General features: G+C 42.6%; 1 protein-coding gene across 2 annotated transcripts; it reads right to left on the bottom strand.

Annotated features, from left to right (window-relative positions):
• Window positions 1-284: 284 nt before the first annotated feature.
• Window positions 285-25,333, bottom strand: LOC128300953 (FK506-binding protein 2). 2 transcript variants are annotated; one of them, XM_053037216.1, is made up of 4 exons: window positions 25,224-25,333; window positions 22,640-22,815; window positions 1,432-1,520; window positions 285-1,346 (listed from the first exon to the last, which is right to left on the bottom strand). In XM_053037216.1, the coding sequence occupies exons 2-4, from the start codon at window positions 22,813-22,815 to the stop codon at window positions 976-978; spliced, it is 636 nt and encodes a 211-aa protein (XP_052893176.1). In that variant the 5' UTR covers window positions 25,224-25,333; the 3' UTR covers window positions 285-975. The 2 variants fall into 2 exon arrangements, with proteins under 2 accessions (XP_052893176.1, XP_052893177.1); XM_053037217.1 differs by lacking the exon at window positions 25,224-25,333 and adding an exon at window positions 24,312-24,522.

Raw genomic sequence — 25,333 nt, forward strand, 5'->3', positions numbered from 1 at the left:
ATCAAGATTCGAAGAACTGATTCTTAAAGCTTTCAAATGGTCAAACACATGACATTTTGTAAGGAAAGCACAGAGCAGCTGAAACGATTTAATTTTATTGTACAATCAGTTCGAAACATTCCACTACAGTGTGCTACAGATGTTTCTGCATACTTATGATCTGTATGCATGCATACGGTGCGGTTTACCAGAAGATTTGCAGTATTTTTGTATCCCAAGTTTCTTTCGTTGTTTAGCTCCAGCGGACAATAACGACACCACGTGACCGTTTTCCTTTTTTCGTACAAATAGTTTATTTTCCGTTTGTGTTATTTTGTTGTTGTGATATGTAAAGTTCGTGTACTTGTAACCGTTTTAAGTGATGATGTTGTCACACGTTTCGCTACGCTCGTTCCTAATCATATTCCTCTAAAACTGAAACACGATCCCTCACCATTCAGTACTATCCGCGTGATGTGAAATGTATTTACACGACCGAAAACCAAAAGAAATGGGAATGATTATGGTACGCTTCTTGCTGCGCGTGGTTCTGTGTATATAGAATGCATATCTCGACTGTCCCACCGCATGGGACGTACTGTTGCTGTGCAAAACGGTGATGAATGTGCGTTGTGTTTGTTCGAAACTGTTTTAGAACATTCGCTTGCGTTGAATTTCAAACCGGACTGAACGGTAAGTCTATTAAATAATAACCTTCCCAACCCGCTAACGGAATTCTAACCCACATCGACGGGCAAAAAACTAACTACCGAAAATCAACAAACCACTAACAACTTGTCGAATGTGATTCGCATTCGCACGAACTAAGTCCTCAACTCTGTGGGTGTATGCCTTCCTGCGTACTAACTAACGTACGTTAAATAGAACCGTATGCTGGACGTAGATTTTATCGACGTAAAAAAATCAACTGAATTATAATAAAATTACTAAAAAAACGGAAACACACCGTCCACCCGCTGCCGGTGCCGGCCAGTCTTACAGCTCGTCATGCTTCGGGCCCGAAAACTCGTCGTGCGAGATGTAGCCATTCTTGTCCTTGTCCTCGTGCTGGAAGATTTCCTCCACCAGCTTGTCGTGCTCGGCGATCATGTTCTTGATGTCCTCCGACTCCTGGCCACCGTCGGCGGCGACCATCTGCTTCTTCAGGTACTCGCTCACCTCCTCGCGACTCAGCTGCATGTCCTTGTTCTCGTCGATCTCCTTGAACACGTTCGTGGTTGGGGGTGAATCGCCGATGTTGATCAGCTCGACGTCGAACACGAGGGTCGCACCGCCAGGAATAACGTTTCCGGCTCCCCGGTCACCATAGCCGAGCTCTGGCGGGATGGTCAGCACACGCTTCTCACCTGTAATGGAAGATACAGAATGGCAGGCAATGGGTAAGAAATTAATCCTGATGGAAATGTCGAAACACGGTAAAGGAAAACTTACCGACGCACATGTCTGTCAAGCCCTGGTCCCATCCTTTAATAACCTGACCGGCTCCGAGCTGGAAGGTGAAAGGCTGGTCACGGTCGAAGCTGTAAGGAGATGGAACATACAGCGGAAATTAGAAAGATTCTAAAATTTAACTGAGTTCTCGAATCTCAATTGAGAATGAAAAATATTTAATTTAATTCACATTTCAGATTTCATTTTTCAGATTTTTCATTCATTCATTCATTTTTTTCAGATTTTTTCAAATTATCTTTCGATACAACTTCAACTTCAACTTATTTTTTAAGAACCCATTAAACTTTAGAGTTTCCTGGTTGTAAAAATCTATAGAAAAACCTAAATGAAAGAAAGCTGTGGAGCAAACATAACGAGCAACCTAAGCCTCCGAAGCGAAACGGAAACGAGTTGTATTAAATCTTCCTCAAACATTTCCGTTGATGAGAAAATTGTTTTAAATTCGGGTACTCTGCATTCGGGAAAATGCATCATACCTCTACTCTCTTCAATCTGTTGGCTGTGAATAAACAATGTAAACGGCTGAGAATCCTGGTGTTTTTGCCGTCCCAATGCTTAGCTCGCTGTAGTGCAACGTTATTTTTGTAATTAAAAGCAAATATTAACACATGCCATGTACTTAGCATCCTCGCGAGGTTTGCCCCGGCTGGTAAAGAGCATAATCGATACGGAAACGATGCTTTCACACCCTTAAATAAAACCTTCAGACAAGCTTTCCCTTCTCCGTGGAATACGAAAAATAAATCGGAAGGATTCTTTGAGAAATTGAAATAAAGGTTTCACGAAAAAAGGGATTTCTTTTCGACTCGACGTCGTTCGAGGTAGTTTTTTCCACACTTTAACCTTCAACCCCTCACATACTGGTTGGGAATGCTAGGGGAAGTTTGTGCAAAATAAAACTCTATTCACATTTTACACCAATTGATGTGTGTGCCATATGTGTGTGTGCGGAAGGGGGGAAAAAGGCTGGGCGTCCGCTTTCGCCGCTCACATGTTCATTTGATCGAAGGGAACTGGTTCGGCAAACTGTTAGCATTAATAATTGAGCAGTGGTTCGATTGGTTTTTAGTTTCGGTTTCCAAAGCGAAAACACTTCTGCTGCCAATACACACCCAGAGCGGTGATAATATCGGTGAGGTTATCCGGTTCACCTCCATCCGACGCACCTCCAGTGGTCCATTTATTCTCCTCACATCCTGCCACATGGTTTAGCCTTCACACACACTCAAACGGCGTCTACCGGAAAGGGTTATAACCATCCGGGAAGTTGCTAGCGTATCGCCGACAAAAAAGCTTCGGAGGAAAGAAATTCTTCTCGATTTATTTGATGTGAGTTTGAAGGTGGTTCCGGCTGATGGGATGGGAGCAGCATCCAGAAACCGAACCGGAACTGCAGTGCCATCAAATCACTTTGCGCGTGAAAGCGTGAGTACAAGTCCTTTTCCGCGCGCTGAGCGTCGAGAAGCCAGCGGTACGCCACTTAGTGAAAGTGTGGCCACCACCACAGCCAGGCCCGTGTTTTACTACCCTGTAGGCTCCCCCATCATCCCCGGTTTCGCACACGTATTGGTTGTAAATAGTGCACTGAAGTAAAAACCCCGAGTCAAACGTTTGACAGGACAGGAAAAACAAATAACTTTCGCAAAAGAATTATCCTTACACGGCACTCGGAGCACTTTAAGACGCCCCTAGCGGCACCCCGGGGAGGATATCCCCGTTGCAGATACGGCTGCACGACGGCTTCATTGGAGGTGGTGAATATCTTAATTTTTCAAAACCCTTCCGCAGACACACACACGGGGCGGTGGATGTTACGGCGGCGGTGAGGTATCTTATGATGGTCCAGCTGGTGTTACGACGAAACGTGGAATTATTCACCGGAATGTTGGGTAATAAAATCAAATAATCATGAGCCCATGCCCGGTTCGCGAACTGCAACTAAACAGGTCAGAAGGGTTTTGGGAATGATGTTCAAACTTTTGAGATCCGCGTTCTACCGCACGAACAGCTGACTGCCAGTGTTATGGTTACACAACCGTACAGTGTATTGATTTTTATAAAGTTCTAAAGGAAATGGTTTAGCACGAATTGATACCTATTTTTGATTTACAAATCCAGTTCAAAATTAGTACATTTTAATTGATTAATTTGAAATTTAAAAAAAATAATTTACTACAGTGCGTAGCATACAGCGTTTCTCACTTGATAATGTAATATTGTTCCCGTTTCATGTAAAGTTCCTGGTTGAAACGGCACATGTCACTAGATGATATTGCAAACGCTTTAGTTGTCATTGTAGGGCAAGAAGCTTTTTTGTAAAGCTACATCATGAAATGGCATCTGTAGCAGATAACATAGCATGCGGGTTTTCGAGCCCTCGAGAAAGTGTGTAACCTTCGGGTATAAACGCAACCAGGGATTTGACGCAAGCTTTGTTTGTTTGAAAACGAGTACTGCATACTGAATTACTGTATTATTTCATCAATTTACTAAAAATTCAAGACAATTTGTGCATTGCCGTTGTTTTTGTTGAAACCTACAGCTCATACAAGTAAGTGTTTGTATGGAAATGGTTTGAATTGACCCGATTTAATAGCTATATTTTCGCTACATTACAGCCGTTCCGTTTTCGCTCCTGCTGCTTTCTACCTCGTACCATTCTACATAGAATTTTCATAAAATTTGGTACAAGATACATGCAAGTAAGGGCCTGCTCTGGGATTTGTCGTATACGACCAACGACAAATACAAACGTATGGCGTTCTATGGAGGTGCTCTGAGAAATCCCGTAAAACTTGGTAAAACATCTATCGTCATACAAATCATTTTGTTTTTTCTATAAACCTCGTGAAACTTGTCGTTCGCATAGCTAGCATATGTGCATCTTGGGTGTCAAAAACATCTGACAAGCGTTTTGGGGGGGGAGAAATCAAAACAAATCCGTTAAATCGTCAACAACAACAAAAAATCAACAGTTTTGAATAATCATAATTCTGCAACCTTTTTTGGATCGATCGAACGGTACGTATTCTTCATCATAAAAAGTAATGTATTCATAATGTATTTAATCGTTTTTTTTTTCAGAAATGCAACACATCAATGTTGAAAAGTTGATCAGTTTGGTTCAGAAGCGAAAGAAGTTGTGGTGCCCAACGGATCCGTGCTACAGCAAATCAAATGGTAATTCAATTTCAATGTTTCTTTTTAGGTTTTTTTAGGTTGTTGGGTCGAATATGTCTCTTTCAGCCTGTCCAGTCCCCTTCTCTACTGCCGCCGCTTTTTCTACCGGAATTTAGGTCGACGTTTTCAGCCGGGTTGGTTCTGGTGCTGCTAATCTGGTGGTTGTGCTCTTGCTTGTTAGATCCGAAAAAGAGAACCTCTAGGAAAAACATATATCGAACGCACTAAAACAGCGTTTTTTTAACCATAACGATATAAGTTATTATAATTGTAAGGTTAGGAATAAATACAACACTGGTAATAATATGTGAGTTTTAATACTGTTATTATGGTATAAGGTATTGAGAAACATACAGTTTTATAAATGTTAGAAAGGATATAATATATAATAAAACATCCTCCTTCGACATCCTCATATAACCATGAAACATTCTCGGCTGCCTCAACAGGTGCTCGAACAGGACGCTGAATTCTCCGATTTCCGGACGGTGCATCATTATTTTTGCACAACTTTAATGGAAACAAATTGACTCACAAATTGTACGCGTAGGAAGAATCGAACGCGCGCGCTTTTTGTTGTGTTTGTATGTATGACGTTCTTCTGCTAGGTTTGACGTCCTTCATGCTTTGACAGTTTGTCGTATACGACAAATCCTAGAGCACCCATAAAACATGTCGTTGTCGTTGGTCGTATACGACAACTCCCCAGAGCAGGCCCTAAGTATTACTTGGAATGGATTCAGATATACGATGAATTTTTAGTTACACGGATGTTTCTTTTTTGCAGCAATGAGTTCGAGCGAACAAGAAACCGTGGCTGGTCCATCGCAACCGGCACACACTTCGCGGAAAACAACCAGCGATGACGACAGGCAGCGGATTGTATCGGCGTATTTGAGCGGATCGACGCCAAAAGTCATTAGTCGTATGTTTGAAATAAATTTGTCAACGGTCTACAACATCCTGCAAATTTACAAAAAAACGGCACAAGTTGATGCAAAGAAACGTGGCGGGAATAATCCGAAATTGTTGTCCCCCGAAGCCGTTGCTAGTTTGCAGCAGTGGATAGATGAAGATTGCACTACGACACTGAAAAAATTGGCGGACAAAATCTACGCAAAATACCAAATCCGGGCAAGTATTTCGACAATCGGAAGAGAGATAAAGGGTTTCAATTACACGTTGAAACGCCTGCATCTAATTCCTGAGCGTCGAAATACAGGAAACACCGTTGCTGAGAGAAAAGATTATGCAACCAACTTGTATGATCTTTCTCATCAGTACCCGGGTAGTGGCATGGTGTTCGTTGACGAGGTCGGGTTCAACGTCAGCATGCGAACTTCGTCAGGGCGTTCTATGAAGGGTACTCCAGCATCGGTTGTTGTTCCAAATATTCGTTCACGAAACATTTCAGTAATCTGCGCCATGAACAAGCAGGGAATTTTACACTATTCGGTGCATCACCAAGCTATCAACCGCCAATCTTTTAAAGATTATGTTGTACAGCTAAAGCGAGAACTCCGCTCAAAACATATCAACAGATCGGTTTTAATTATGGACAACGTGCGTTTCCATAAGTGCGTTGAAGTTAGAGAAGCTATCGGCGAGGAGCAGGACCGTGTGGTATATTTGCCACCATATTCTCCATTTCTCAATCCAATTGAGAATCTTTTCAGCAAATGGAAGAATATGGTGAAACGTACCAACCCGCAAAATGAAGAAGATTTGATAGCCGCTATTGCGAATGGAGCCACAACACTTACTCCAGAGGATTGTGAGGGCTACATCCGAAATATGTGGAGTTACGCGTCTCGCTGTTTGCGGGGAGAAGAAATTTATGATTAAGTTGAATTAGTTTTTGTTATATTTTGCTTAAGGAACGGCTTGGCCTCGTTGTTACATGAACTTTAATTAAAAGCACCTGCTGAAAACAACTGAAATTAAAACTATACCTGAAATTAAATGTAAAAAAACCAATACAAGTACTAAATGCTTCAGGAAACTGTTATTTATTTGGTTATTTATTCTAAATGGATTTCCGCAGCTAAGAACCTGTTTTTCACTTGCGCTTATTTTGTTACAAACAGAGTCATTTAAATAGATGAGTTCTGCTACCTCAATACGATCGTAATATAGCATAACAACCTAATGATGAAATCCTAATGCACATTTTTCGAAAAACTGCAGACACCAGCAACTTCTACGATCTATGTACTTCATCAACAGATAAAATGTAAAATTAATCACAAACTTTTCACGACCCGCCACGGTTTCTTGTTCGCTCGAACTCATTGCTGCAAAAAAGAAACATCCGTGTAACTAAAAATTCATCGTATATCTGAATCCATTCCAAGTAATACTTACTTGCATGTATCTTGTACCAAATTTTATGAAAATTCTATGTAGAATGGTACGAGGTAGAAAGCAGCAGGAGCGAAAACGGAACGGCTGTAATGTAGCGAAAATATAGCTATTAAATCGGGTCAATTCAAACCATTTCCATACAAACACTTACTTGTATGAGCTGTAGGTTTCAACAAAAACAACGGCAATGCACAAATTGTCTTGAATTTTTAGTAAATTGATGAAATAATACAGTAATTCAGTATGCAGTACTCGTTTTCAAACAAACAAAGCTTGCGTCAAATCCCTGGTTGCGTTTATACCCGAAGGTTACACACTTTCTCGAGGGCTCGAAAACCCGCATGCTATGTTATCTCCCAGCATGCAAAAGACAGCCGGACGGGCTAACATTGTCGATTTACGGTACACAGTCGAAGAGTGCACGTGTTTTTAAGGCATTTTACTACATTATGGTCAGCAATTTTATCTGATATGGCTTTGAGAAGATTTTACCTAATTTTGCAAACACGTTTTATTAACATTCAGACGATTTTTCAACATTTTGCAAGTTTTAGCCCACCTTCGAGGGCATTGCTATTGTTGATGTTGGTACCTTGGGCAGCATATTGGGTGTCACACCTTCATCAAGAAGAAGAACAAGAAGCTCACGTAAACAACATGAGAGAAGCCGCTGCAGAAACTAACGAGTTTTATCTGCAATTATATGAAATGCAGTTGTTTCCATGCAGAAAATAACAGTGAGGAGTCTTCTGCAGCTTCTACCCTTTCGAAAAAAGCGTCATTCGCTTCTGTATCACCACCATGTTCGTGCAACTGGTTCCACCGTCATGATCGTGCTGCCGGCAGAACCAAAGGATTGAAAGAAATTTATGTCGTATGAATGTGCTTTTTTACTATGCTACAGGTTCATCCTGTACCCGAAGAGGTCCTTAAACACGTGAATGACCCTGTTAATCGCACAACAGCTCCAGTGCCATCTTGCAGTGGTTAAAACGGGTTACAATTTTCTTCAGCAATACCGACCTCTGAATGTGCATGTGATATTCTGCATCATAAAAGAGACATTATAATCGCACGAATGGTTTGCAAGCAGAGTTCTTGCTACATAATATTTGCTCCTCTAATGTATTTACAATAGTTTACGCTACGATCACACGAAAACAAGACGAGACAAACTCATGACGGTTTGATGACGGTAATGATGATGCTGTTCCACTGGAATCAGTGTTCGAAAATGCATGTAAAATAGAGACTATTTATACCTTCGTTCAATTCAGGAAACACTTTTCGCTGAGGCCGAGGCTTCAACGAAACCAAAATACATACCGACCTTTAACTGCACCATCAATTTGGTGCATCTAGCGCAAATTCATGACGAAGACATACACCGCAGTGCATATTTCGCTTGACTCCATCATGGGTGCTTTTATAGCCCTATATTAGCCCCCAATTCAACACAGACGTAAAAGACAAATACATAACACATTAGAGATTCAAACACATACCATACGAGTTCGATTCTAAATATAGACAGTAAAATGATTGGGGGATGCATAGAAGAAAAAAAGAACTGGTAGGGAATGGTGGGAGAGGGGAGGGATGGAGCTGAAAATTTTGTTTTTGGCAGCGTTGCCAATTTTTTGGCTACTGCAAATGTCAAAACCTGCCTTAGCCATCGTTATTCGGGCGCCCGAAGGTACCAATTTCGGGCGCCCTGCGGGAGCATTTTCGGGCGCCCTTTCGTGTGACGTTTGGAGCTTGGGCTGCTACAGATGCCATTTCATGATGTAGCTTTACAAAAAAGCTTCTTGCCCTACAATGACAACTAAAGCGTTTGCAATATCATCTAGTGACATGTGCCGTTTCAACCAGGAACTTTACATGAAACGGGAACAATATTACATTATCAAGTGAGAAACGCTGTAATTTTAAGCTAGCTTAGTTTTATTTTAAGAATGTACTACAATTTATCAGTGATTGTTCTTCATTATTGAAAATGACAATTAATTTCTGTGATTACATCACAAAATATGTCAGTTTATTAGTACCTTTACATTTTTTATTCTTTTGATTTTGTTTTGTATAAGACAGGGTTTAATTGATTGTGAAATAAGTAAATTCACAAAATAATAATAAGCCGCTGTCGCTTATGCTAAATTAAATACTAAAAACATAATATTCAAAAGAAAAAAACGGAAATATAATTAAAGTTCGAAAAAAGAAACGACAAAACACATGAAAAACATAAACATGGATTCAAATACGGGTGGAAAACTTTCACTGCCATGAATCATCGCTCCGCGCGTGCTGAAGGGAAAACGAGCTGGTGACGCCGTCAATTAACCGCTCACGGGGGCTTTTTTTATCTCTATTTGTTCATCCCTTATCAGTGTACGATCCACACATTAGTGTGCAGTACCATCCGTTAAACGATATGCACCTTCTTTCCGCGCTGCAGCGCATGTTGTCCGTGCGTTGACAGAAATTAGTAGTTTGCATTATTTATGAGCACCGAGCGTGGTATAGGGGCACGACTTTTCGCTGCTGTTACACTTTTCCTGCTGCATGTTGGTTGGTTGTTGTTTCTTCACCACCAGTCTAACGGTAACTCGTGAAGAACTGGGGCACCAGTCTGGGACGATTGTCGTTTTGCAGCGTTTTGATGCTAATCGAAGGTAAACGTCTCGTGGCGTAAATGCGTTTCTTTCCCCCTTAGCTGGATATCTTCCCGGCGAAACGCACTTCATTCGTAAATGGAGTTTTTTAAAAGCATTGTTTGTGATCGTAAGAACGGAAAACCCTTTTGACGAGTGTGTGTGTGGAAGTAAATTGTGACCAAATCGAGGAGAGGCGCTGCAAAGCATACGAAAGGGGCCTTCAATCCGTTATGTTTGACGAGAACGGACTAATGTCGCAGTTTGATGATGCGTACGTGTATCGCGAAGCTACGACGTGACGCGCAAACCTTCGTTACGCAACGACCCTGTCATGGAACCGGTTTAAGTTGAACGATCGCACACTCGGTCGGAGTAGGAGGAAGTGTTCTCGCGAATGTACTTTCAATCCATTCGCTACGTAATCATGTGCGCATCTTTTTCCAACTGGTCATGCATGGGACTGTGGTTTGAAATTTACTAGCGGCGAATTGACTATAGGAACTTACTAAAAGACATCGCGAAATATTGCGCTTACGAATCGGCCATACGAGCGAACGTTGCAATTAAATTTATTTAAAAATCACCAAATTTTTAAATTAAACAAAAACAATAATTAATAAAAGAGGATAGGGTTTTAACAGAAACATAGTAATGTAAATGATAAACGGCTTTGACACGTACAGGATGATCTAATCCTTTCGAATCTCAGCATCAGAATACTAAGTGTTTGGCAAATTAATATTTTACTCCAACATTTTCTGGTTTATTCTGAAGAGACAGTCAGGCCTTACCGCTTAATGCTAGTGGAAGTTTATAAATAGAGGCTTAATTTTATGTTCAATTCACATTCGTTTGAAGGCATTTCCTCCTTTGCAACAATTTTGCAATGGAATAATTTGGATTCTTTTAAACAGTTTTCTTTAAGATATTTTTCATTTATATTTGTCTCCTCCGCAAATAATTTCTACAGTTATGTTTCAAACTATATTAATATGCAAAGAATCTCAATTATTCTGAAACGCTCTTTGCTGGACTCATTTGTTTACAAATTTTACTGAAATATTTTTCAAAATAGAAGTATTATTTAGTTCCATTCATTATTTAATTTCTATCCTAAATTTTAGTATATTTTCGAGGCCTAAACATTTAAAGGTGTTTATTATAAAAAAAATCAACTTCCTGGAAGAATTATCCATGCTCAGTAGCTCAGTAGAATTTCCGCAAACAAATGCTGCGCTTGGCGAAACATGAAAAATGACATTCATAAACAAATGCTACCCTCGGTCCCTCGGTGACAACCACACTCGAGCAGCGGAGCGTCATCGTCCACATTATATTATCTCACAAGAAATGTGTCACCGAGCCGTGCTGGCAAGACAGACGACAGTGTCTTCCACCGGAATCCCTTGCACAGACGATTACAGACTGAATCCGGCCAACGTGTACCGAAGGGAAATATGTTGTCCAATCATATGTAAACCAGAGCATTAGACGAAAAACCTGAACAAGCACACTGAGCAACCACCCCTGCCACAACCACAGCCGGAATTAGAAGGATCATTTTTCGCCAAATCCTCGGGACACACAACGTCCTTGCTTTGCGGTGTCGGTTGTCACCTCGGCAGTGCAACAGGATTTGTTCGTTTCGAGATCCTGAAGAAGCACTCGCAACCGTCCCTCATAGGAATACTACTAAATGTCGCGAAAGAGAAACAACGCGCTTCTTGACGCGTTTTCCCTCGACGGTAAAGACGAGGGAAAAATCGTTTGTTTAACAGAACGGAGCGGTTCATCTTCGTGTTTCTTGTGTCACGTTGATTGAAGCAATTAAAAATCGTCCACCAAATTAGACTCACGCTCCGCAGCTCATCATGTCTGGGATAGTGTCGCGGGAACCGGATGTTACCGGAAGTGTTGCAAGACTAATTGTGGTCATCAGCAAAATGGGGGGAGAAACTTCGCACAAGTCCGTGCCCGGTGACCGTTCACCCGCTTTACAATTGTACGAAAGTGAAAACACCACAACAATAATAAATATGAACTGTCTTGCATCGTATGGTAAAACTGTGAGTGGGCTTTGATGACTCTACCAGTTCCGGAACGATCTTGAACCGTCCCAGTTTTGGGTTATAATTGTGATCAGGGATGAAAATAAGACGAAAAAAACGACCGACAGGTGAAAGTTGTGAATGAGCCATATTCGAGAGTGCTCTTGGTGGAGAACCTTTTTCGAAGTGCGCAGTAACCCATCACAACTAAGCCGCGATGGCTGTGACTCACGATTTATTTAGGTCGGATGATCGAATGAAAGATACTTCAATTGACTAACCTTTAAGAGAATAGTGAATAAGAGAACTAACTATAGAAGAATCTAACAAATCACAAGCGAATAAAAAGTGTGAACAATATTGATACGGATTGGACACAATTACAGCGTACAACACCTGTCCTTCATAGGATTTATCCGTTCTACTTCTACCAAAAATATTATCTCTTATCAACAAGCTTTCATACGCAGCATTATGCACCATAAGGGATTCAAAACATTGCCAACCAAGAGCGTTCAAGCGTCATAGACGCGAAACTGTCACATAAATATATCAATAACCATAACAATAAAAACAGACACAGACACACAATCCAAGTTCTCACACAAAATCCAGCCACCCAAATTTATGTACTTACGGTACGCTTTTTTTATTTAAGCGAATCGATCCAAGCGCAACTAGAGCACACCGGTTCCGGAATCGTACCGGATGTTGCAAATTTGTACTTAAAGAAGATTCCGGGCTACATCTCACACCCTCAGCACGCGAACCATCGTCGTACCGGGGACTATCACTATGGGGCTTTATTTTACGATGCAATCGACAATCATTCTGGCCCCGTGCTAGACTTTTGGACGACATAAAAGATCGGGCGCGGGAAGAACATAATACGTCTGTTGCACACTGCTCGCATAGCGCAGGTTGAAGGTTAGTTTAGCACGGATCGTGTTGGGTTTGAAAATACGTATCCAGGAATTGAGGTTGGGTATTACATTATTTACGTTTATGATTCGGTTGCATATGTTTCGAGAGTTGTTGTTTGCTGTTTGGTCTTACTTTAAACGTTCTTAATAATTGTTAAATAAACCCCAAAGCCGGAATTGAGCTAAGGAAAACTTAAGAGAGTTTTGAAGTTAAGGTTTTTATAAATAAACTTAAATAAATAATACAATTACGGAACACAGCGCCACACTAAATAACACATACGCTTTAGTTCAATTCTAAACCCAACAAAAATAGCTTCTCTTCATCCAATCCGTCGTCTGTTCGATCGATCAAATCGCTGTAGCGCTAAAACTTGTATCGCCCTCAACAGGCTCAACCCCTAAACAACCGTTCAGTGCGATGGAAAAGTGTCGCCAAAACTTTGTAAATATACTGTTGACAGGATAAATTGCAAAGGGCGCTAGTGTCTTTCATTGCCACTTTTTTGTTCCCACATTTCTCGTGCCTTGGTTGGTAGTACGGACTGCTTAGTCTAGCGCAAGACATAGCAAAACGGGTGAATACCATGCGGAGTTACTGCTACGACACCATAGCATGCGATGTGAATCCCTAGTATTCGTGGACCTGGCGACCTGGTGATCTCCGCCAACGTCGTCGATACGTCAGACAGCTGACAAGATACAGCATCTTTTTAAAAATGTATCACATGAATTTGGGTAGCAGTTTTCCCTGTTGTTGTCTACTATATATGCGCTAGCACAAACATTTCGACCACATCTGTAAGATTTGTTTGCCCGGAAAGGGTAATGTTTTGCCCAGTGCACACGTATAACGCTTTGCTTGGGGCGCTGTTGAACCAGCTGGATAGTTTTACCCAGCTCCAGCTGCAAATAAGATCTTCAAGCCGGTGAACTTCGGCTTCAATTTTACGATTACGTTCCAGGGTTTTTTTCGGTAGTAAACAGCAGTATACTTTTTTTTCCGCTCCCGCACCCTCAGCCTCATTTGAACCCTTTTCTGGCCGACTGCAACACGGTGCCGGCGATAAATTATTCATCGACCATGAGCGGGCACGGCACATGAGGCACTTCGCTCTTCCTTCATCAAAAACCATTTAGATTTATCTCAACTACATGTCAGGAATACGATTGCTGACCGCGCAATCGATCACGGGAAGTTTTTAGTGTTGATTAAAAAGGACGAGTACGAGACTGGCGATGACTCGAAGAGCTCAAAAGACTTGCCAACATTTGTGTCAAAACAATTTCTTCAATAGACTTTTAAAGCCGTATTTGGTGAAGCAACACCAAATGAAGGCTTGCTCAGTTCCAGTTCCATATTAAGGCATGTAATATAAACTCTAAATTCAAAATTGTATCACATCCCAAAATCTCCCATGGAATATTCCTCTCAAACCTTACGATTGCGGGGCTTAATATTCGTCCTTCGGGAGGTGCGTTGTTCCGCACAATTGCGGCCGGAATTGTTGATAGCGGCGGAAACAAATTTCGACACTCCCCGGCACAGAAAATCCACCACACTGGCTAAACTCTCACATTTATTCCGCGTTTTACGGGATACCGGTAATCCTTTGACCGGGATGCAGGCTACCGTCGCGCTGTACTATTGCGCGAGGTGTGCTTATTTTTCCCCCACTACTGCTCTTATGAAAATGAGACAAGTGTATCATACATATTAGATTTTTTGCATGAATATCTGATTTATCCAATTGTTTCTATCCTCAACACGCGAACGTTACCATCCCCAATCGCTCGGAATGGCACCTTGCAGCGAATTTCCCCCAAAAACCAGCACCTCAGCATCGGGCAGAAGTGTTGCGAATTTTTAACTCGCAGCAATTGAGACTACAAAATGCAAAGCAAACGCCCGGGCCCGAGGCATCCGTGTCTCCCGAAAAACCATCCTGCCTAACTGGAATGAAATTGCTTGAAACAACCAAACATTGGTTGGACTCTGTTTGGTCGACACCGTTTTCGGAGGGTAAAAGTTTCTACCCGTGCAGGGCTCGGCTTCCAGAATCCCGGCAGCATGTGAGCATCCTTGAGTGGCCGATTAAAGGGATTTACCGGAAGCAAACGTTCGCAGTGCAAACAACTAACCTGTAACGTTGTATCCTGAAGAGATACACGCTACCGCGCTCGGCAAACGTACCAGAAACAAGATCAAATGGGAAACAAATTTCCCACTCATAAAACATTTTCCACCGTTGCATGAATCTCGTTCGTCGAGCCCACTTTATACGCCCCCCCTTGTATCAAGGTTTTGAAGCTGTTGAAAATTTTATAATGATGTTATGACGACATCCGACGGTATGGTGCGAGCAGGGGCCCTCCATAAGAACGCTTAATTTATCACTTTTCCCCCTTGCGAAATCGTTCCGTGTGGCGTGGAAGCGAAATAATCATCACCACATGCACAGCCCTCGCCGTGGGAGAAAGATAAAGGAAAGGTAAAAATTCATCATAAACCCTTCACAGCATCCCCATCAAGAAGGGTTTGACATGTTTCGGGCAAGGGTTCTCGGTTGACCACGAACAGGATAGGTAGTGTACACTAGAACTCCTGTTACCATCCCTATCAGCACTCTGGATCACCCACACAGTGCCTGACATAAAGTGTCTTGTCATAAAAATTGAAACCTTCTACGATGAGGAACCATTTTTTTCCTGCTATCATTCCGTCTTGCACAAGATGCACAAGATGAACGCCCAGCGAAGTTCACATCCCCACCGAAGGATGCAGTCAGAACCGTGCATGGGTGTACGCTGCTAGACACGCCACAGGGCAGTACAATATTTCCGGAAATTAGCTCGATAGAATGTCATTATCCTGCCGGGTAAGCCGGTCCTGTCAACGGCGCTCGGCTTCCTGCGGACGGTGAAAGAATGTGTTCTTCTCAGGACACGCGTTTGCTAACTGCTGGCACGCTTATCGCTTGAAGTTGTGCAAGAAGCCTGGATGGCTTCTTTTGAGATTTATTAACTTAGCTGTTCTTCCAGCTCGACCAGAATGACCCGATTATGTTTCAATTTGTCGCTACTCGGCAGATGAGCAGAGCTAAGGGCGTATGATGACGCTCATAAAATTTAGCACGAGTTCAGACAATGACGGATCCTCGTAAAAGTGTGGTTTAAAGTTGTATTTTAAGGTTTAATTATGAGTTGGGATTTTTTTTATTAAATGAGTTTTTAAAATATTTGTTTTAACTGCCAGTCTGTATTTAATTTTCAGACATTGTTTTAAAAAGAGCCTATAAGTTAATTCTCTTCTTTAAATATCATTAAACATTTGTTAATTTTCTGCTAATGTTTTATTTATTGAAAAAATGTAATGGTCCCTTTTTAATGTAGCAAAATTCCCCTTGAAATTTTACAAATTGTGTAGTAAATTTCAACCTCATGAAATAAATATGCAGTCGCTTATTTTGCTTTATATCACCTACATTCACCTGATTGATTGAATTCAGCTCCGAAAAAATCCCAACGCTACTTTGCATCTGACTTCGTCTAACAATACTTCAACCCCCATTTTCCCTTACGTTGCTAGGGGAGTGTGTTCCCACACACACATACATACACATCAATAGAAGCAGTGATTTTCCGGCATTACATCAGCAATCACTCATGTTTGCCCTGCCGACAATCAAACTCATTCCCACCGATGGGACCTTGGGGGAAACCGAGTCAACCGATAACAACATGTGCACCACCAGGAGTCCTTAATTTGGTTCCCATTTTCTTGCAGCAAAATGGGGAAAAGCAAAACATCGTACCAACGTCTTGGTACACACTTACATCGATACGGATTTTACTGCAGTGGTTTGGAATATATTGTCGGCGCAGGAATGGGAAGCGATCGTGCAGACCAACGCGAACACGACCCCAAGCATAAGAATCTCAACAGCGCGATCCGCTTCATAATTGATGAGATTGAAGTTCATCTTTCAGCCCTCTCTGGCTCTTTTCCTTCACTCTCTTTCTCTCTGTTTGGCGCATTATGCGATGGCTCTTTTTTCGTCGTTTACCCTACGCAACGCTTACACGTGGGGTTAGCAATATGACAAAACTTGATATCCTGATGCGAGACCATTCGTCCCCGAGGACGATAAAAAAGCATGTAGCTCCTGCGGAAGGTGGATAGCTCAAACGCACCGACTAACCGACCATCCGACCACGACCATCGAGATGTGGCTGGGAATATGGCAGGCGAACCTCTCCACATTATGTCCCATTTTCCGGCCGCTTTAGCAATGTTTGAGCGCTTCTTGAACCGGCCAAGAAGAACCACCCCCGGTGTGGCTCTCGGTTCTCTACCGTGCAGTGCGATACTTCACAGACAATTCCTCCTTCCTCCCGCTGAATCATATTCTTCTTCAACCGGTTGCCCTTAGTTTTCGCGATTTCCGTTCGCTACAAAACTCTTCCGCGTTACACTTACACATGCTTATGTTTTTATTTTTCGCCAAGAGAAGATTTTTTCCTTCACTCTTTACCAGCCTGGCAGCGCCAGACCATCATCTTGTCGGCTCGCTAGAGGATTGCAACAATATCCCGTACTGTTCGCGCCAGGTTCGGGGCCCACATGAATAATAAACATGTTACCGGGCGGGTGACATTAAAGTGCTACTAAAACACCGGTTGTGATACTTTGCGCTCGTACGTAAAGGCGCACAGGACGACATCGCGATCTTCTGATGGTTGTTGTAGCAATTTTATGTTACTAGTGTACATTACCGACCGACGGCACAAATGACATTCTTCCGTGCCGCTCTCGAATAAGTCGGATTAATTTTCAAATTGACCACTGGGAGTGGCGAACGCTTGAGAGCCTTCCGTTAAGGCTCGCCAAAAGGTGGGATGGTGTCGGATTTTTTTTGTTTTCTGCAATAAATCTTACCGAGCGTTAGTACGGTGGTAAGTAACATTTGGTTTTAAGGAGCCGTTTTTGTAAAGTACATTAAGCTTACGAAGAAAATTGCTAAGTACAGTATGCAAAGATGACCTAGCGTAAGTGGTTCAAGTGCAGTTAATGCAAGGTAGTGGATATGACAAAGTGCAAAATAAATTAGCGACTTGAACTACAGCATTTTAACGATGGCAGCATGCTTTATATTTTTGTATATCAAAATGTCGAAGAAAATTGTTTTAAATTTTTTGGCATACGAAGTCCTATGGACTTATTATTTTTTTTAATTATCTAAAGTTTAAACTATGTCACTATAATTGTTGCGAGCAACGGTTCATTTGAACCAACAGCAGCCTCATTCAGTAGGTTTACGCTAGGTGGCGCTTGCGTAGCAGGATCGTGCGTTCTTCTCCCGAATTCCCGTTCTGGGAAAACGGGAGAGAGGGCAGATAAAAGCAGCGCGCAGGGACAGCTAGGGTCTTTTTCAATACCAGCTTAGGCCAAGGATAGAAGTTTTTTTAACCTCTTCTCTCTCTTAACCTAACACGAGAGATACACTCTCCTTTAAGAATAAAAGTGTTAAAAAAAGCTATTAGTGTCGCCTTTGCTGTAGAAAAGCGGTTGCTGGACGCGACCTTTGTTGCTGGACGCAACAATAATTATACTGATAATACTGTTGGTAGGCCGATAGCGGCGCCGGTCTTTATACCAACGGACTGGACCAAAGTCCCATCCGGACCAACTGGACACTTGGACTTGGACTATCCAGCAACGAGTAAATAAAGCCAGAAATGGCAGGCATAGACCTGTTGATCGAGATGATCAAGTTCTTACATTGATCAATATGACCTGAATGTACTTACTACGAAACATAGATACGGGTTTAAAATTTAGAATCTTCAGAGTTCCAATTCCGATTGCCAAGACATGTAGCTAAACCACTGCAAAACATATAGTGGCTTCATCAATATAGGATCATCAATCAGACTTCATCAATATGAGATCAAACCGGGTAAAAGAGGTTTAATTGAAAACTTCCACACTATTCTAACTAAGTTTTGCGATAACATAATTCTACTCAGATCAACAATTTCTTTGATATCAGAAGATTTGCACTACAACTTTATTCTCAGAGGTGAGATCTTCCAAGAAGTTCCACCTATTATGTTATTCCGATATTATACAATCGTACATTATGAAATAGTCTATGCAGCCAACCAAATCCAAGTATCTACAGCTATTCCAATACGTAACACATTGCACTTTTCCACCGACTCCATTCTTCGGCAACATTCCAATAGGCACAATGTACAACTCAGGAAGGAACTACCCGCACATAGCTCAGTGTCAGGGAGCCAACAGCGCAATTGAACAGACCGTAATAAAATATAAAAAAATTACACACACTTTGTCTTGTTTCTATTACTGTTTGCACAGCGGTATCAGGCGGTAATGAAGGCATTGATTCCGATATTCCATCCAACCATATCAGTGATGTAAAAGCCCGGCGCGCCTGTTTGCACTGCTTACATTACATGAAAGGGCTGCACATCAAAACAATTAAACAAAACTATTTTCCCGCCTATCAAAGCATTTGCGTACGGTTCCGGCAAGTTGTAACGCACGGTGCAGTTGCAGTTTCGGTTGCCCATCATGTGAGTGTTTTTTTTTCTTTTATCTCTCATTTCTGGTTGCAGTTTACACTAGTTCGCCTTCTTTCGCCTCTAGATCCCCGGCCGCATTGTTAGATATTTGGACAGTTCCCACGTGCAAGGCGGGAAATAAAACATGCATTTCACTTCCTTCACTTTTCCCCAGCTTTGCCTGTAGTATTTGTAGCTTCTTCCTGAGTCACGGAACGCGCGGCGGCGACTTCGTGATTATGGCTTTCTATTTCAATGCTCCTCGAACAAACGTTCGACCGTGGCTTATTTTACCAGCCTTCCGGGCCACGATTTAATCCGCGACCTCCCCCCCCCCCCCCCCCCCCCCCCCCCCCGGACAAGGTGGGCAAAAACGGTAAGACAAACAACAAATGCTGGTGAAATGCGCAAAAAAAAAAATGAGTGCCACGCCGCATGTCCTAGGCAAGGAAAAACCCCCTAAACAAACTTTCTATCGGCCGTTCGGCAAGGAATGCCTTATTTTGCACACGTGTGTGTGTGTGTGTGTGTGTGTGTGTCGGTGTGCAGGCAAGGTTTTCCCCCCTTGCAGCGACATTTTTGTTTTGTTTTTGCACTCCGTGCGTTAATCGCAATGTAAAACACGTCACCTATCGCGCCGGGTTTTTAATGCTAGCGGTGCGTTTCTGCAGGCGCCACACCACACGCGTGAAGCCTTCTCCGTGAACCACAACACTGTTAGCTACTAAAACCGCTGTGGAAGTGAAAGTCAGACAGGGGTGTGTGTGTGTGTGTGCTGGCAAAACATTCCCCAATTCTTTCACCTCTCGGGAAGGGAACTCTTGTTTTACCGTTTACCGCAACCGTCACTAATAATCACTAGACGATGGTAAACGATTGGACCCCCCCCAGGAGGACCGATAACGACAAACCAGCGTTAAACCTTAAAGCTCCTTGGCTTCCCCAATCTTCACTGACGCTTTTACGTAACGCCACGATGGTACTAAAACGCAGCCAAAAAGCGATAAACCTTCGCCGATGGTTCGACTCGACTGCACATTCGGGAATGTGCGGAGACTCTTCAATTATCCGGCAGATAGTTTGAATAATTGAAAGGCCGCACCGAGAGGGCGAGCTGGCCATTCGTTCGGACGAGCAATGGGTGCGTATGCAGGGGGCGACTCCTATTTTCCGTGCTCGTTTGGAGTTCCAGTGTCGTTAAGATCATTGAAAATCGTTATGCATTCAATGGAAGATGTATTATGCATGCAGGCATGCAAAAAAAAAAGCACGACATCACAAACCCCCAAACCGGAACGCGCGGTATCGCGGTGATTACTTCTGCATTAGCGATGCGTCTCGTACGACTCCACGACTCTTTTATGCAGGCCCAACCTGCTGAACGCAACTAATCCCGCTCGCTAGTTACTTCAGCATGCGGGCTCCGAAAAGCCCGGTATATTGACCCTAATCTGTGCAATTAGTGTTTGGCACCGGTGAGCAGGGAGTTCACGTGATAAGAAAAAATATATCTATACTTTTATGAGTAGGACCGGCTTAATGACACCTTATGCGCCACAATGTTTCAATTTTACAGGCCCTCCCCGCGTTGAGATGGGAAGCGATCATTAAACACGAAGGCACCGTCATGCTTTCGGCTTATGAAGTGTGCTTACTTATTTGAATTGATGAGAACGTAACGATGAGAAAGTGTGTATGAACCCCCCGCTCTGTGAAGTCTGTGAGTTTGATGTAGTCAAATTTAGTATCACATGAATCATTAACTCTTTGTTGCAAAATATTGCGAACGATTTACTCGCTTGTCACGAACAGTGAAAAACTGACGTTTCGAACAATTTATGTTGCTCCTGCTAATCATCGAAGCATACCATTTTAAATACGCTTCAGTAGCAATCTGACTACAAGCGTATGAATTAAGATTTTCCACAAAGAACGATGCTGTTAGTGACAGATTTGTCATACGAGAATAAGCGTCCGATCGGTTTCACTTTTTCATACCATCCGTGTCAATCGTGTCAAACCTTGTTTTTTTTTCGTCGAGACAATGCCAATACCTTCAGCATCTTCTCCTCTGTGCGACCCCAGCTCCAGAGAACCGGAACGCACTGGAACGCTAACAAAACCGGAAGCGCTTTTCCGTTTTCTCCCTCGCCGGGTTACGTTCTTCCGTGAGGTAACTACCGCTAAAGGCCGTGTTTTTCCCCAATCGATTCCACCGAACCCTACGGTTCCGGTGCGTACCGCAGGAAAAATCACTCACTCAAGAAAACGTTGTATTCCCACAATAAATCTGTCCGGCTCCGAAACCCTGTCCAGATGTAAAGGAAAAAAATCAACGCGATGGAGCCAAACTCTCGCGAGGGGTGCCATAAATCGTTTTACTGATGGTACCGGTGCTCTTTTGCAGGCGGGAAAATACTCCCACCGCTTTGCAGATTCCTCAGGGCTGTTTGTTGTTGCTTCATTCATAAATGATGAGGTCAAATCGCACATTCTCGTGACAGCTGTAAATCGTGTGCCTAAAAATTTGAACGCATTTTGTATCGGCACATGATAGTTGGGCAAAGCACAATGTTTTTAATTATCACATTTGGTGTTTGTTAAATAACAAACAGAAATTTAAGCGAATAGCAAGTATGCATAAAGGGATACTGTCCCAAACAGACACTTAATATTAATCTGACAATTCTATCTTAATTTAACCATAAATCAAAAGTTGTTGATAAACATCAGAAACGCATGTTAAAGCTACCAGCAAGATAGTTCTGGTATGTCTGCCCCATTGTCCATTGTTGGAATTGCAACTGCTGGTCTGATCAGCTGCCTATAAAGACCATGAAAGTCCCCGGTCCAGACACGTTTGGCGTACGCATTGCGGTTTTCCATTCAACAGCGCGCGTGAAAAGCTTTATTGAGCGATGGTAATTTATGGCAAATTGTAAAATGTATTGCCCTCACACACAACCTTCACTTTACGGCGGACATGTAAACTTGGGGTTTTCCTGCTCGGCTCGGGCCACAGGCCACAGACATGGGCATGGTGAAGCGATGCTCACGAGTAAAAGTGAGTGACAAAATTTGTACCACATCACCTCACCGGGCGAAAAATGGGCCGCAGGATTATCAGTTGCATGTTACCGTGTCAGGCGCGCCGTGTCTGCCTGGACGGCAGCATCAATTTCATTCCCCCCCCCCATATAGGCAACCACCGATAAGCCGCTGAATGGTACCATTTCACTAACCATTTGTTCCGGTCTCACATTCCGTAGGGTTCACTTAGCACACAAACGCACGGGAACACTTAGTGTGTGCGTTGACATAATTAGACCATGCCGAGGTAGGGGTTTCACACATTTTCTCTTCGTGGAAAGTATTTGAGAATTTTCACACACTCCAACACTGGGTGACGGTTGCACCGACTTACCTGGAGTCGAATTTGGTTCCATCGGTCAGCTTGCCGGTGTAGTGCATCGTCAGCATGTCACCGTTCTTTGATTTGGTCGTGCAGCCCTCGGGCACGCTCACGACATCCACCTTCAGCTTCGACTCGCAGATGGCCACCGCCACCAGGCACGAAAGGATGATGAGTTTGGAAAGCATCTGCAAGAGTTATGAATAGAAAATCAAACAATGCGATCTCGGTTAGCGTTGATAAGGGAGGGATTGATTAAACGGATTAAAGGGTTTCTCATTATCATAAAACTTGAAAGATTATTTGTCATTAAAGCTACATATTTCATTTAAAAGCTACGCTTAAGTTGACAAACGAATTATTTCTAACTCTATCTGATCTTAACGTTTTCGTTGAATAAATTGCAGATCAGTCTTTATACTTTCTCGTATTTAATGCATAATATCTATTCCCATTTTGGGGATGAAAAACACTATCTCTAATAATGATGCGTATATTTTTGTTTCAAGGTACAAGGTATTAAAGTTTGTACACTTTGAAGAATACGTAAAAAGATGTTTATGAAAAGTCATAAATTTGACATTGGTACAGGCCTTTTTATGACAGTTTTAAAACCCTCGTATTCAATGACTTTTCCTAAAAATTAGATTTGAATATAAAAAATGGAAAATAATTGAGAAAGTAATTAATTCAATTAACTAATAGTTGGACGGTTAGTGTTGAGTGAACAATTTCTTGATGAATATTTGACAGAATATCATCTTTTAAACAAAGTTACTATTAATTTAAAAAAAAACGCTCGAATGATTCTAGTAAATTGATTAACGCAGTAAAATTTGATGAAAATTTCAATCAATTAATCAAACAAAACATATTTTACAAAACAATAACTTTCAAATCAACGTTTCATTGCATTAAAACGAATGTTACGAACGAATAGGTACCAGTAGCTATCGCTATCGTTTTAACCTCTCCACACCCATGAACTCAGTTTTGTACGATAAGAGTTTACGTAACGATCGGACAATCGAAGTGCAGTACACTGCCAAAGCAAATAACAAAAAAGCGTTGTAAAAAGGCAAGAACAAATGGAAAACAGCAAGCGATAAATGCACCGTCTCGTTTGACCTTGCACTTGCCACTTGGATCGAAGCATGCGAAGCTGTTGCATTCTACCACGATCGTGACCGTGTTGCCAATACAGGTTATTTTGTGCGCTTCTCGTTTTGCCTGTTTCGCACCGAAATATTCAATTTCACATCTCTTCGCCGTTGTCTTCGATCGTACCAATAGTACGATCGCCTACTTTGTGGACATCAGACGGAAACGTAAACGATCGCCGTACCGTCGTATAACGGCTTTTTTAAATGCATTTCTCCACGGTACACTCCAATCCAAGCGAACCACCTGGAACGTTGTGGCTGTGACTTCCAAGCATTCCAAGAAAGCTTGCATCGGTACGCGGTTTTTTTAATATGTTTTTGGCATCTCCTCGGACACAACTTCGAAACGTTCACTTTTTCACCGCCAGTCTAAACACCGTGCCGGCCGTGCTTGTTTTGCCCGGGTGCAGCTACTATTTATCCGGTTTGCACCCAAAACCGGATCTATCACGGATCCGGGAATGGACGCTAGATGCGATTTCTCGGCCCTTCGAACCAAACCGAGAAGTCACACTACTAACCTTTTCCGTTGCTATTTTCTATGGCTCTATAAGCTGGTGGACACTTCCAAAACAAAAACAAATACAATCTAGTTGCAGTAACGGTGGAGGAAATCAAAAAGCTTAACAACCGCACTCAACAACACACAAGAAACAACCGTCGAAACTGAACTGCGATTTGGCAAGGGAGTTGAGGACGCACTACTGGAAAAGCACCAACCGCCGTCGACAGCGAGCAGATTGAAAGTAGTCCAGATTGCTCCCGGGCAGTAAACTTTCTTCGCGACTTAGCCGTCCTATCTCTCGGTACCGAAGCTGGTTCCTTGCCGCTGGAAGGGGGTGCAATGCTCCAAGTCTCCCTTCCCATGCGTGGAGTCGAGGCTCCGGGACCGGTTCATGCTTATGTTGCACTACCACCACCGCCGCCGTACATAAAAAGCTGGCCGTCTCTGTTCGGCACGAGACGATGCTATTTCCGTCCCATCCAGCCCATCCATCTCGCTTCCGCGACAGGCGAGCTTCTTTTCGCTGTCTCCCTTTCGTGCGCTTTAACTCACGCACGCAAAAACCATGCTGATACGGTAAAGCAACGACAGTGGCGATGACGTTACAACTAGCATCCGTCAGAAAATCTACAAATTGCGCCACGTTGGAAGAATCGAAGACGATCGGCGAATGTTTCGTGATTACTTCTTGGAATTTAGATTTGTTCCCTGTCACGTGGACATTGTTGCTTGGAAAATAAGAGAAACAGGAACGCTGATTTTTTGGACAACCTTCACACGGACCAATCCACGATCACCGCGTGTCACTCTTTATGCCGGCGGATTACACAATGTTGTTTGTAATACACACCGATTACAAATGCCCTTGGAGAAACAAACGAAAAAATCGACCCAGAACACAAACTTAATCACGCAGCTAACTTCTCACCTTGACTGTTGCGGTCTATCACTTTTCTACTACTAACTCGGTCTCGGTACAGTGGAATTCGCTGTCTGTACAGGCGTACGCACCGCTCGGCTCTCTTCCACGCATTAACG

Source organism: Anopheles moucheti, chromosome 3, assembly GCF_943734755.1.
Source record: "Anopheles moucheti chromosome 3, idAnoMoucSN_F20_07, whole genome shotgun sequence".
NCBI classification, from domain to species: domain Eukaryota; kingdom Metazoa; phylum Arthropoda; class Insecta; order Diptera; family Culicidae; genus Anopheles; species Anopheles moucheti.

Bases quoted from the DNA above. Each gene is read 5' to 3' on its own strand.
- LOC128300953 (XM_053037216.1), bottom strand. From the start codon at position 22,815: ATGCTTTCCAAACTCATCATCCTTTCGTGCCTGGTGGCGGTGGCCATC. The intron at 1,521-22,639 runs GTAAGTCGGTGC...ATCTCCTTACAG, and splicing joins GGAACCAAATTCGACTCCAG to CTTCGACCGTGACCAGCCTT. The intron at 1,347-1,431 runs GTAAGTTTTCCT...CTTCCATTACAG, and splicing joins CTTGACAGACATGTGCGTCG to GTGAGAAGCGTGTGCTGACC.